At 47.1% G+C, this 11,942-nt stretch overlaps 1 protein-coding gene across 1 annotated transcript in view; it reads right to left on the bottom strand.

Annotated features, from left to right (window-relative positions):
* Window positions 1-2,028: 2,028 nt before the first annotated feature.
* The window catches only part of LOC136957408 (solute carrier organic anion transporter family member 5A1), a 35,798-nt gene continuing 25,884 nt past the window's right edge, over window positions 2,029-11,942 (bottom strand). Inside the window, exons 5-10 of the mRNA XM_067251323.1 lie at window positions 10,991-11,155; window positions 8,065-8,263; window positions 4,960-5,119; window positions 4,533-4,774; window positions 4,041-4,105; window positions 2,029-3,439 (exon numbers count right to left, since the gene is read on the bottom strand). Of these exons, the coding sequence (XP_067107424.1) occupies window positions 2,970-3,439; window positions 4,041-4,105; window positions 4,533-4,774; window positions 4,960-5,119; window positions 8,065-8,263; window positions 10,991-11,155 (1,301 nt within the window). The 3' untranslated portion in view covers window positions 2,029-2,969. The remainder of the gene's footprint in view (window positions 3,440-4,040; window positions 4,106-4,532; window positions 4,775-4,959; window positions 5,120-8,064; window positions 8,264-10,990; window positions 11,156-11,942) is intronic.

The raw sequence follows: 11,942 nt of genomic DNA, 5'->3' as shown, positions 1-11,942 counted from the left end.
TAGTGTGTCATATTGAGTATTTGTTCATGCCATCAAGTTACAATATCTGATAACTTTCATTTTTCTTTTCAGTATGACCATTTACAGTTAGTGCCACACGACTAAAGGCAACATTGGACATTTTGCCATGAGATCTTGAATCAAAGAAAAACAAAACTTGGTGTCAGATTTCTTTTTTTAATGACAAATATCAAGTATTCAAGGAATCTGTAAACCAAGTGTTCACAAATATCAGTTTAGGCATCTACTCCCAAGAAACGCAAAGCAAGAATAGCTCAACCTTCATAATGCAGCTTCAGTCCATGAAATGAACACGCCTTTTCATAAAATACTGATCAAAATTGTCGAGAACGACCTAAAGCAGAACCACAGGCTACCTGAAGTCATCCCTACTACAGCAGAGGTACAGATCTTGCTCTTCAACACTGAATATCACCTACTGCATGTGGCATAACATACACTACAGTCAAGGAATAGAGTGGTTGACCCCAGGGATGTAATATTGCATCACTTCCGGGTTAAGAACTGCACCATTTCGACTCATAGACATCAGCATTGGTTGAGATAATCCAACATAGTCATGTTCACCCTTTATCTTTTAGGTCACCAAGAATGAGTGCAAGAGTAAAGTATGCACTCTAAGGATAAGGGTGTAGCATTAGAAGGGCTGATTGTGATGTTTAACCAACCAATTCAACTTTGTTGAAACAAACACAACATTGCAAAATAAAAGCCCCCCCTCAAATACTTCCCCAGGTTTAATTCAAAACCTCCTCTGTAAATACTGTAGGTAATTCAGGCACAGAGAAACAAATACAATGTTTCCTTGTTGTTTTTTTATTGTTATTTGTTGTTGAGGTTGACTACTGCTGTATGTTTAGGGTTAGTTCATAAATAGGTTTCTAACTAAATGATAGGCCTATATAATGTTTGTTTTCATATTGAGTCTTCAATATTTACATGATAATCACTAGGGAACATGTAATTTAATCTTACAAATAATTCATACTAAGTTAAAATAACTTGCCATAGTTCACACAATCACCATAGCCATATATTAATCAATATCACTTTACAGTCTCCAGTAGAAGCTGTGGACAAAATGGTTGAACTTCATCATCACATGAAAAAATGTACCATCACGTCAAATCTTTCTTGAATTTCTTTAAAAATGTAATTCATACCCATGATTGAAACTTGTTGGGAAGGCATCAGGGTATCCACTGTATAAGATATTTGCTAGTTTTTGATAGTTTGCTTTTTTCCAAAGCAGACAATTCAAAAGGAAGCGAGTTCACTGCAACAATTTAGTTTAAGTGCCCACTTGTTTTGACAGATCTTGGATCGTCTCACCTGCAGTTCCTCTTCCTGTACTGCAGGGGGCAAAACAGAACACTAAGGACCATTCCTACTGATACTGACCTGAATGGTCAACATGACGACAGTCTATATCATTAATAAAATGTACTTTGTTGTATACATGCTTGCTGCACTATTTCTTAAAACGCCTAAGAGACTAATAGTTATGTTCTATGTACATCTGATGACCAATATAATGGTGAAGTTATTACGATACAGGTCCTTGGACTTCATGTAAAACTATTGGTTTGCAATCAAAGAATTTGCTGATAGTATCCAGCAAAATGTTCTACATAAAATGGGCCAGATTTAATAAAAGTACTCTTAGACTAAGTTATTGTCAGCTGATTAAAGTTAGTGCTTTTTTTTGAAGGAAGTAAAATCACGTTTCTCTCATCTGGTTGTAATTAATGCCTCAGTAGTGAATGTTTGTTTTGCTGTTTAATATGTTAGGGATGTACAGTAGCTTTAGCACATGCTAAACAGTCTAAGACAGATGCTACATCCTTATTTAGCAACGTACGCTCGCACATAACAATTACAGACAATGTTGTTTGGCTTATTGTGTTGTAGGGTGGTCAGGAAACTCTTTGCTTGTGTCTGCACATACCCCAGTAGTAATTACCTGGGCCCCCTTCCCCCTCCCCCACCACCACAACTGGCCCCCTAGTGAGCAAACAGAGAAGAGGAGGAGGATGGTGCAGACTGAGAGGACAGTGATTGGCTGCTGGGTTCGCCTGATAGCCATGCCAACCCAAACACGGATAGTCTAGGAGGCACTCATACACTGAGGGAACAGGAAGGGGGGTGGGCTGGATCATTTCCTGGATCATTTCCTGGATCTAAGGAGTCAACTTTGTTCAGCCCTGGAGTTAGAACAGGGGACTGGGGGCCCACGGCTCAGCTATGACAGAGTTGAAAAGATCAGCTGAACATGTGTAACATTCATGACAGCGAGATCTGGTAGGAGGCCAAGTGCAGTTTCAGTGGTCTGTGTGGTCGGGAGAAAGAGAAAGAGAGAGCTAGAGAGAAAGAAAGAGAGAGCTACAGAGAGAAAGAAAGAGAAATAGAAAGAAAGAAAGAGAGGTAAAGAAACAGAGAAAGTGAGAGAGAGGGAGCGAGAGGTAAAGATGGGTTGTATTGCGACCCGTTACTGAGGAGGATAGGAGGAGTCTTGGGACTTTGCATAGTATGGATTTGTTATTTGTGCTTGAAACGCAGTTCTGATGAGTCATCCTCGTGCTCCCACTAATTCAGTAGAGACCAAAGTAATGCCCAGACCCTTTATATACAGTAGCACCATATGACACCTTGGTTGACATGAGTCGAGGTCGAACCTGCGGACGCGATGTGTGACTGCGGCTGATAATACGCACACAAACAGACCGACCGTAGGAGCTTTCCTCCCCCCTCATTTGCACTGGCAACCATGGCAACCATGGTAACCATGGCCAGCCGTTTGTCTGGTTGGTACCCCACGCCTGTCCATCAGAGCGGCGGAGCCTCCGATGGGCGGCAAAAACAAAACGCGTGCAGGCGCGGACACAGGAAACAGGAAGGCACATGTCAAGATGAACCCCCCCCCCCCTCGGGGGAGGCGCGGCCTGCTCTCAGATGTGGGCGGAGCTTCCGTTGGTGTGCGGCTGAGGAGGGGCTGGCGGCAGGGGCGGGGTTATTGCTTTGAGGGCGTTCCCGGGACAGCTGACGCTGCTGTGCCCGTGGTTGAGCAGGAGGGCGGCGGGCGGGTCGGTGCGTGCGGGGATGAACACGGGGCAGGAGCGCGTGCGGGCATGGCTCTTCTGCCCGCCCACGTGGCAGATGAGGTCGCTGACCGTGCCCAGCGGGGGCATGTGCTGGCGCCAGCGGTCCACGCGCTCCTCCTTGTGCTTGATGGAGTACCAGGTGAGGAAGATGAAGATGAAGCCCACGAACTTGAGGCTGGCCGCCAGGCCGAAGTAGACGAAGCGGAAGGAGGTGACGTCGTACTCCCAGCAGGAGCCGTGCACGCCGCAGTCCTGCTGCCACAGCATGCACGTGGTGTCGATCACCGCGCCAAAGTAGATGGGTGTGGGGATGTAGGCTGTGGGGGAGGGGAAACAAACACCAGATTGATCCGTGGTTTCGTATTTACGTGTGTAGACTTGCACTGCCTGTATACGACCACCGGGTGGTGCTGTGTGTCTAGTTTTGTTGTTTGTTTCACTGTCGTAGATTAAAACTCTAAATACTACAGGTCTTCTATTTATTGTACACAGGGTTTACTAAGGCATAAGCAGATAAAAGTTATTTAGACGAGTTCAAAGCATATTGCATAGCCTGTAGACGTAAGGGAAAAATATTATTCTTGTGTGTTGTCTATGAGAATAAATGTTTCTCAGGTGAACCTGAGATTTAAATTGTTCCTCTACAGGCAGATGGGTGTGTGTGGATTGATAACTCGCACGACACTAACACACACAAACACACACGCACACACGCCCCCCAGCACATATCGAATTATATTAGGACTGAGTTATGGCAGCTATGTTCCTGCGAGGCAGGAAGGTCAGAGGCAGCCTGGCCACCTCAGGCACACCCCACCTGTCTGAACACACCACTCCACTCCACACACACACACACACACACACTCCGCTTCAGGGCAGCTTCTCACACATACACAGCCTGTGGTATCCCTGTCTTACCCAGAGTTCTAAGCAGGACGAACTGCATCCCTAATGCGAACGGTCTCTCCTGCTCCTCCACGGACCTGGGGAGAGACACAGAGAGAGAGAGACACAGAGAGACAGAGAGAGAGACACAGAGAGACAGAGAGACAAATATAGAGAGAGACATAGAGAGAGAAAGAGAGAGACAGAGAGAGAAAGACAGAGATAAAGAGAGAGAGAGACACACACACAGAGGAACACTTTATTGACACGGTATTAGAGAAGAACTGACAGTTCTCAAATGCCCGGTCATGACCGAAAGCAGTGGCAGCTGGTGCCGAAGTGAAAGCCGATGACAGGGTCGAGCAAACAACCCCAAGCCAGGACAGCCCAGTAGGGACTGTTTACATAGCATCCAGTCAGCCCTGCAGAACCCCCATCAGCAGCCATGGTGACTAACACTGACCTGAGGGAAGCTGTCAGACAGACTCGGAACCAGAGAGGGTGCGGAGGCGGAGCCTATCCTACCTGAGGGTGACGATGATGGCGGAGGGCTGGGCGCAGGCGGTGATGAGCGTGACGATGAAGAGGAAGATGAGGAAGGGGATGAGGGTGTTGCAGGTGCGATCGCACTTCCCCGCCAGGGCAAAGCCGTTCTCGTTCAGGTAGGTCTTGACGATGACCAGCTGGAGCTGGTTGCCTTGGCCACCAGAGGGCGGAGTGATGACCTGTCTGCTCTGGACGCAACCACAATCGGTGTAGTTCCTGATCTGTAGGGGACAGGGTGCATGGAGTCATGTTAATACACACACATGTACACACACACACAGTCTGAGACACGGTTGGTGGTCTTTGTCTACAAAGGATAGGTGACACACAACACTTCTATACATGAGAATCCTAGTAAACTCTATGTAGATACGCCAGTGTGTGTGTGTGTGTGTCTGTGCCTCACCCCAGCGCTGTCGTTCCCCACAGTGCTGCAGCCGGCCAGGCAGGGGTTAAAGTAGGTGATGCCATCAGAGCCACACACTGGCGCGTACTCGTGGATCTTACAACCACAGTTGACATTACAGCTGCCTGTCAGGTTCCTGTGGGTCATCGTCAAAGTAGGCCTGCAGCGAAGAGAGAGTGTTTGTGTGGAGGGAGGGAGGGAGAGTGAAAGGTGGAGAGGAAGAAGGTGAGCGTTTAACTGCACTATAATTAACATTTCATCACAAAACTGTGAACAGTTAACAGTTAACACTGTTGGTAGAGGCTGATGTTCTGACTAACATGTCAGAGAGAGAGAGATGGAGGGCGAGAGAGAGATGGCGGGAGAGAGAGAGGGGGGAGAGCGTGAGAGCCTGTATCAACAGTATGTGTTGCAGTGTGAGAACCTCAGGCCAACTCAAACAGGCCCGGCCCCCCTCCAAACAGGGGCCGGTCAGGCTAAGGCCCCGTTGACTCAACGAACCCAACCACCTCTACCCCACCAACTCCCAGGGAGCGTTTGGAACATCTCCCATATGGCCATGGGTGATCAGCAATGTCTTTATTCTCAGTCATGTCGACATCGCTAACTCCCTCTACAACAGTGTAATACCAGTGTAATACCAGTGTAATACACTGAAAGTAAGAAGTTGTCAGAAAAATAAATTGTGAAATAAAGTACTGATACCAGAAAATTCCTCTTAAGTACAGTAACACGGTATTTGTACTTAGTATCGGGCAGAGATGGGAAGTAACTGACACATCCTGAGTACACGGGAGAGACTGGAGGGTTCTAGAACCTCAGTCCCATTGGGACAACTACATGGAACTCAGGGTCCCAGGTCTCTCACTGTGATACTGTGTGTGTTAATACTGATAAGAACCCAAACATGAACTTAGTAAGTGCTGCAACTGTCGATATTTTAAACAGTTTGAAGCCTCTGCATTGGCTCTCCCAATATTAGCATCATGTGATCAGAGACAAAGAGGGACAACCACTGAAAGGTCACCACAGGCCCAGGTGACCCTAGGCCCAGGTGTTTGTTGGTGAGAGGGGGTGAGGTGAGAAAGCGAGACAGACAGGGGGCGAGAGTGATGGAGAGAGAGAGAGACAGACAGGGAGTCTGTCTGCTCTGGCTGCGGCTCAGTGAGGCCTGGTCAGTCGTCGCTATGGTGATTACACGGCCTGTCCTCACACAAAGTCATCATGCCCCACCAGATGTTAGCTGGGAACAGAGTGCAGAGCGATTCCGCCAGGCTGCGTAAAAACAGTGTCCAGCTTACGGAGAAAGAGAGCCTTAATCTGCAGCGGTGAGGCGAGTGGCTTTCCTGGCATTGTTGGTCAGTGTCAGCTAATGGATTACACAGGCCAGAGGTCAAAGGTGAACAAGGGCAGTGACCCCACCCTGCCTTGTTGAGAGCCTTTATAGGTATAGTTTAGGTGCCAGGGCTATATTTCACTACAACGATGCCATACAATGATACTGTCTAAGGACAGTATCAAGGACACTGTAGAATAGATCCTTTATATTCACTGAGTATCTGAATATCATGAATATAATTTGAGAGACAGTGAGGCATAGGAGCACCACTGAGGAAGTAATATCCTAGTGGAGACACAAGTGTAGACAGAGAGATACTGAGACAAGTCACAGTTGAAATTCCTCATAGGAGCGCCAGCAGGCTATGATGTAATGTCGTCTTCATCACAGCAGACCATAACAGCTCCCAGTCTCACGTTAAGAACCTCCACAAACACACCCTCAGACAACAGTACGAGTCGTAAACGAAATAAGTCAGAAGTCTGATGAGAAGGGTGCTGAAGTGTTTAACCCTTGTGCTGCCTTCGGGTCACATGACCCAAAGGTTCATAACGAACCATCGTTGTGTTTACCCAATACAAAACCAAATAAAAATCATTTTCTTTTAACCTTTGCAATGTGGGGGGTCTGAGACAGCCCGACGGTTAAAAGAAAATGCTTCACTTTGTTTTTGTATGCGGTAAAGTTGTCGCAATACGACGGTGGGTCACAATGACTGATGGGTCAGAATGACCCGAAGATAACACAAGGGTAAACAGAGTGCAACACTTTTTCTCTCGGGCATCATGTTTTGAAATATGATGCTGCTGTGGGGGCGGGATCTGCATAGCATGTGTGTCATGTGACCCCTTCAACACTGCCAGAAAGGGGCGGGCTTAAACTGAACACGCTGTCATACTTCTGGCACAGGGAATCACTGGCCTACCCTTGAATGTTTGTATTGAGAAAGAAAACAATTACATCTTAGTACCAAGATTAGGACTGGGTTTACAATCAGACAGTCACTTAAACAGCCAGCTAACCAGCCAGCCAGCCAATCAGATAAAAGGCTAGGTTATTGCACTGAAGTATGTGTGAAAGTCCACGTGTCACCACTTTCAAGGCAAACTTTCATGATATCCAGATGACTCACAAGGAGATGATCTCCTGAAGGAGAAGCCGTCTCAATAGGGGAGGTGAGAGTGAGTCAAGCCAGCAGAGCAGGGTGTAGCTGAAGAGACACTCAGGAGTCAGTCACGCTTACACCCTCAGCTCGGAGACAAGTGTTGGAGGGGAGGGGAGCAGCACTGAGTTCTCACCCAGACCCCCCACCCCCCCACCCCCCGTGGCTAAAAGGATTATGATACCGAAGCTCCAGGGAGGATATCGATGACGGTTTGTTTGTTGATAGTAAAATCCCAGGTTCTATCCAAATACAGTACTTGCTGAAGGAACCCTAGGTGATGTTTACGCTCTCATTATTTCAACACAGGTCTTTGTGATATCAATACTGCAGGTGAAGACGTAAGGGATTCAGTTAGAGTTGAGCAATTATTTTTCATAACTGTAGGCTATTGATGGTGTACAGTAAAATATATCTGTATTATTACAGTAAAACTATTGTTACGCGATATAGGTTCATGAGAATGCACACAGCATCATCGGAACCAGTTAGGATCTCGACGAAATCATTTAAACCTCTCATATGAAAGTACAATACATTTGCCACGGAAACCGGTCAATCTTCAGTGTGGTTCGTGCGGGCGGTGGTTGCCGTGGCAGCGTACCCGGTGGTGTATGGGATGTTGATGCCGCCCAGGTTGATGCTCTCGCAGCCCACGATGAACAGGGTGGAGAAGCACAGCAGGGACACGCCGCTGCAGATCATGGCCAGCTTGGCCGACTCCCGCGCCCCCAGCTTCAGCTTCTTGATGATGTAGCCCCCCAGCACGATGCCCACCCCCGCACTGGGCACGATGATCACCCCTTGGGGAGACACACAGAGAGGGAGGGGGAGAGGGACCGAGAGAGAGAGAGAAAGGTAGACAGAGAATTTGATTAGTTTGAACCAGAACAGAAGGGCAAGAAACCATAACAATCAAGCTGTGTTGGGTTCCAGGAATATGGTCAGCAGAGAATTGTCTTGACCTGCAGTGTGTGTGTGTGTGTGTGGGGGTGGGGGGGGTGGGGAGGGGGTATAGCAGACCACAGGAGCCTAAGCTAGGTTTCTAGGCTGTTACACTGTTATTATTACCCTGTTATTATGTTGTTATTACACTGTTGTTACACTGTTATTATGTTGTTATTACACTGTTAGTAAACTATCGTTACACTGTGCTTACACTGTTAGTCACAATCTGACAACTTTTTACTAAAACACCAAAAACAGGTAGTAGTAATGACTACTTATACTTATACTACAAGTTATATCAGAGCCCATACTTCTTTACTTTAACTTGAGGGAAAAGGTGTAGTCAGCACTTTTACCAGAGTATTTTTAAACATGAGTATCTGTGCTTCTACTTGAGTGAAGGATGTGTGTACTTTTGCCTTCTCTGGCTAAATGACATGATGAGAAGGGCAGAACTGGCTGCTGGCAGGATGGGGTCAGTGTATAAATCCACTGGGGTAGTGGAGGTCCAGAGAGGCTGCACATGTCTGTCCTCCAGCCCAGCCATGGGCTTCCTCGGGTGGACAACATCAGAGGAAGACCAGGGGGAGGCTGAAACCATGGTACCAGAGAAGAAAGATGTGTTCTCACTTGGAGGGCTCATTTGCCCTGGATGTGTGTGTGTTGCTGAGTTTGTTGGAGGAATACAGCAGTGTGTATTTGCATTTATCTTTCTCTCTCACACACACACACACACACACTCACATTTGCATGGTCCCTCAGTGGGGGACAGGCATCAGACAGCTGTAGCTTCTGATGATCCTATAAGAGTGTTTCTGTGGTAAAAGCTTGCCTAAGCACTCGGATTAAACACACACACACACACACACACATATCAGCATGTTTCATGTCTGCGAAAAGATAAAACACACACTGCCAAACGTGCTGGTGAACATTTGACATCAGAGCCAAATGATCACACTCCACTTGCTTTACTGCCATTACAAAGAAGGATGTGTGTGTGTGTGTACCCATCCGTGTCTGTGTGTGTGTGTGTATTGGCTTCCCTTTTTAGGTGAGGGGAGAAGAGAATAGGAAGGGAGAGAGGGAGGGAGGGAGGAAGTTGAAATTGAAAACTGAGATTCAGAGAGCTCAGTGCAATCCAATAACGAGGACCATGAGAAATACATGACAAAGAGATATGACAGAGGAAATGAAAGAAGGAGGCAGACAGACAGGTGGGGAAAGAGACAAAGAGGGAGACAGAGAGACAAAAAGAGAGGGAGAGAGAGGGAGAGAGAGAGAGAGAGAGAGAGAGAGAGAGAGAGAGAGAGAGAGAGAGAGAGAGAGAGAGAGAGAGAGAGAGAGAGGGGAAGAAGCTGCAGTGGAGGAAACAAGGAGGAGGCAGAGTAGGAAAGGCAGATAAGGGAGCTGGGATTTGTCGTGTGTGTGTGTCTAGTGTGTCGTGTGTGTCTAGTGTGTGTGTGTGTCTAGTGTGATGTGTAGCATAAAGCTATTTATGTAGAAAGTGCTAATGAGCAGCGAACAATGACAGCTTTCGCACCTTCATAAAAGACAGACTTTCGGTTCTACACACTTGTTATACAGACAGTTAGGAATACACACTGTAGACATAAACAAAAATATCAGAATCATAAGATACTGTATATATATATATATTATATAATTGTGTTGTTGTTTTTTGTTGCACATTATTAGGTTTGATTGAACTGTATTGTCATTGTGCACAGCATGAGTACAGAGCCAATGAAAGGCAGTTGAAAAGCAAAAGTCTCCGGCTCAGTAACAGGTATAGTGTCATGCCTGTCTGCTAAGACACAGAGGCTGAAAGCGGGACTGTGAATGGTCAGTGTCGACGTCAGTGATGACAGCGTCTCCATGACGTCGGCTCCAGGGACACTCTTCGTATCTGACGAGGGGTCTCCTCGCCCCTTATCACATCATAACAGCTTGGCATCGTCCGGGTTGCCATAGTAACCACACCACCTATTTGCCTCTCCTGCTGTATCCTGGCAACAGGCAGATGAAATGAGCTAATGACACTGTGTGCATGTGTGCGTGCGTGTGCACGGCCATCTCCCGCTGGCTAACATATGGTCAAGCCATCCCTGCTATCTTGTTTTGCTGTCACAGCCATTAAGTGGTGCGTTTTTAATGAGTGCCCAGATATCTTCAATAATCCCAAAACAATTTAAGCATGACAGATTGTAGGATGCTTAAGTACCTTTGTTCAATTTCATGTAGTGAAGGGTAAGTACCGAAGAGTGTGTGTGCATGTGTGGTGTTTGTGTGTGTGTGTGGAGGTCATAGTGATGACAGAGAGGTGCAACCACAGCACTGTGACTGGCACACCCACCCAGCCAGCCATTACAACCCAGTCAGAGTCATAACAGCCCCAGGACTGGAAGAGACTGTATGTGTGTTTAGATGTGACGTCTACAGTGTGACACAAAAGCAGAGCCAGGGACACAGGTGAGTGGAAACATGGAGAGGGATGGAGAGTGGAGAGTTGTGTGTGTGTGTGTGTGCGTGGGGAAGGGGATGGGTTGGATGGAGACAGGGCCTGGTACAGTAACTCTCACCTGTGTAGATGCTAGCCTTGGAGGCTGGAATTCCAAACTGGGACTCGATAAACTTGGGGATGAAGGTGATGAAGGCTGTGACGATGGCACACTCTGCAGTGTAGGACAGGCTGACGAACAGGAAGGTGGTGTTGCTGAGGATCCTCACTGCAGCCTTGGGCAGGTCTGTGGAGATCAACACACACGTCAACACCAGCCAGGCACACACACACACACACACACACAGGCATAGACACACACTGCACACACACACATAAACACAGGCATAGACACACACTGTACACACACACAGGCATAGACACACACTGCACACACACACATAAACACAGGCATAGACACACACTGCACACACACACATAAACACAGGCATAGACACACACTGCACACACACACATAAACACAGGCATAGACACACACTGCACACATACACACAGGCATAGACACACACTGTACACACACACGCACACATACAGGCATAGACACACTGCACACACGCACACACACAGGCATAGACACACATTCAGCATGATTGGTGTCTCAGTCACTGCATCATAACAAGGGCACAAGTGCCCGTGCACGGTCACCATGGCACCAGGATGGCAACACCATGTGACCGGGTCAGCACAGTCTTCCCAGTCATTATGCCTGTCAGTCATGGAATAAATATAAGCCACTGTTACCGGGCAGACCAGGAAGGTCACCCTCAGTTAAGGCTTAACTGCAGAAAGACACAGTTGCCACATCACAAGTTCAGACAGCAGTTTCTACATTGCATTAAAAGGACAGTTAAAATGTTTGTCAGTGTAATATAATGTAAAAATCCTACAATGCTCCACAAAACCCCACAAAACAATAGAAGCCACACAGAATAAAGCTACACCCAGGTGTTTGTCTCCTGTTAGTGTCTACAGGAGGATGTGAGCAGATGCCCCAGCCACCAGAGAGCTGGATG

This window comes from Osmerus mordax, chromosome 15, assembly GCF_038355195.1.
Source record: "Osmerus mordax isolate fOsmMor3 chromosome 15, fOsmMor3.pri, whole genome shotgun sequence".
Lineage (NCBI taxonomy): Eukaryota > Metazoa > Chordata > Actinopteri > Osmeriformes > Osmeridae > Osmerus > Osmerus mordax.
This window is presented reverse-complemented; position numbering and strand designations above follow the sequence as displayed.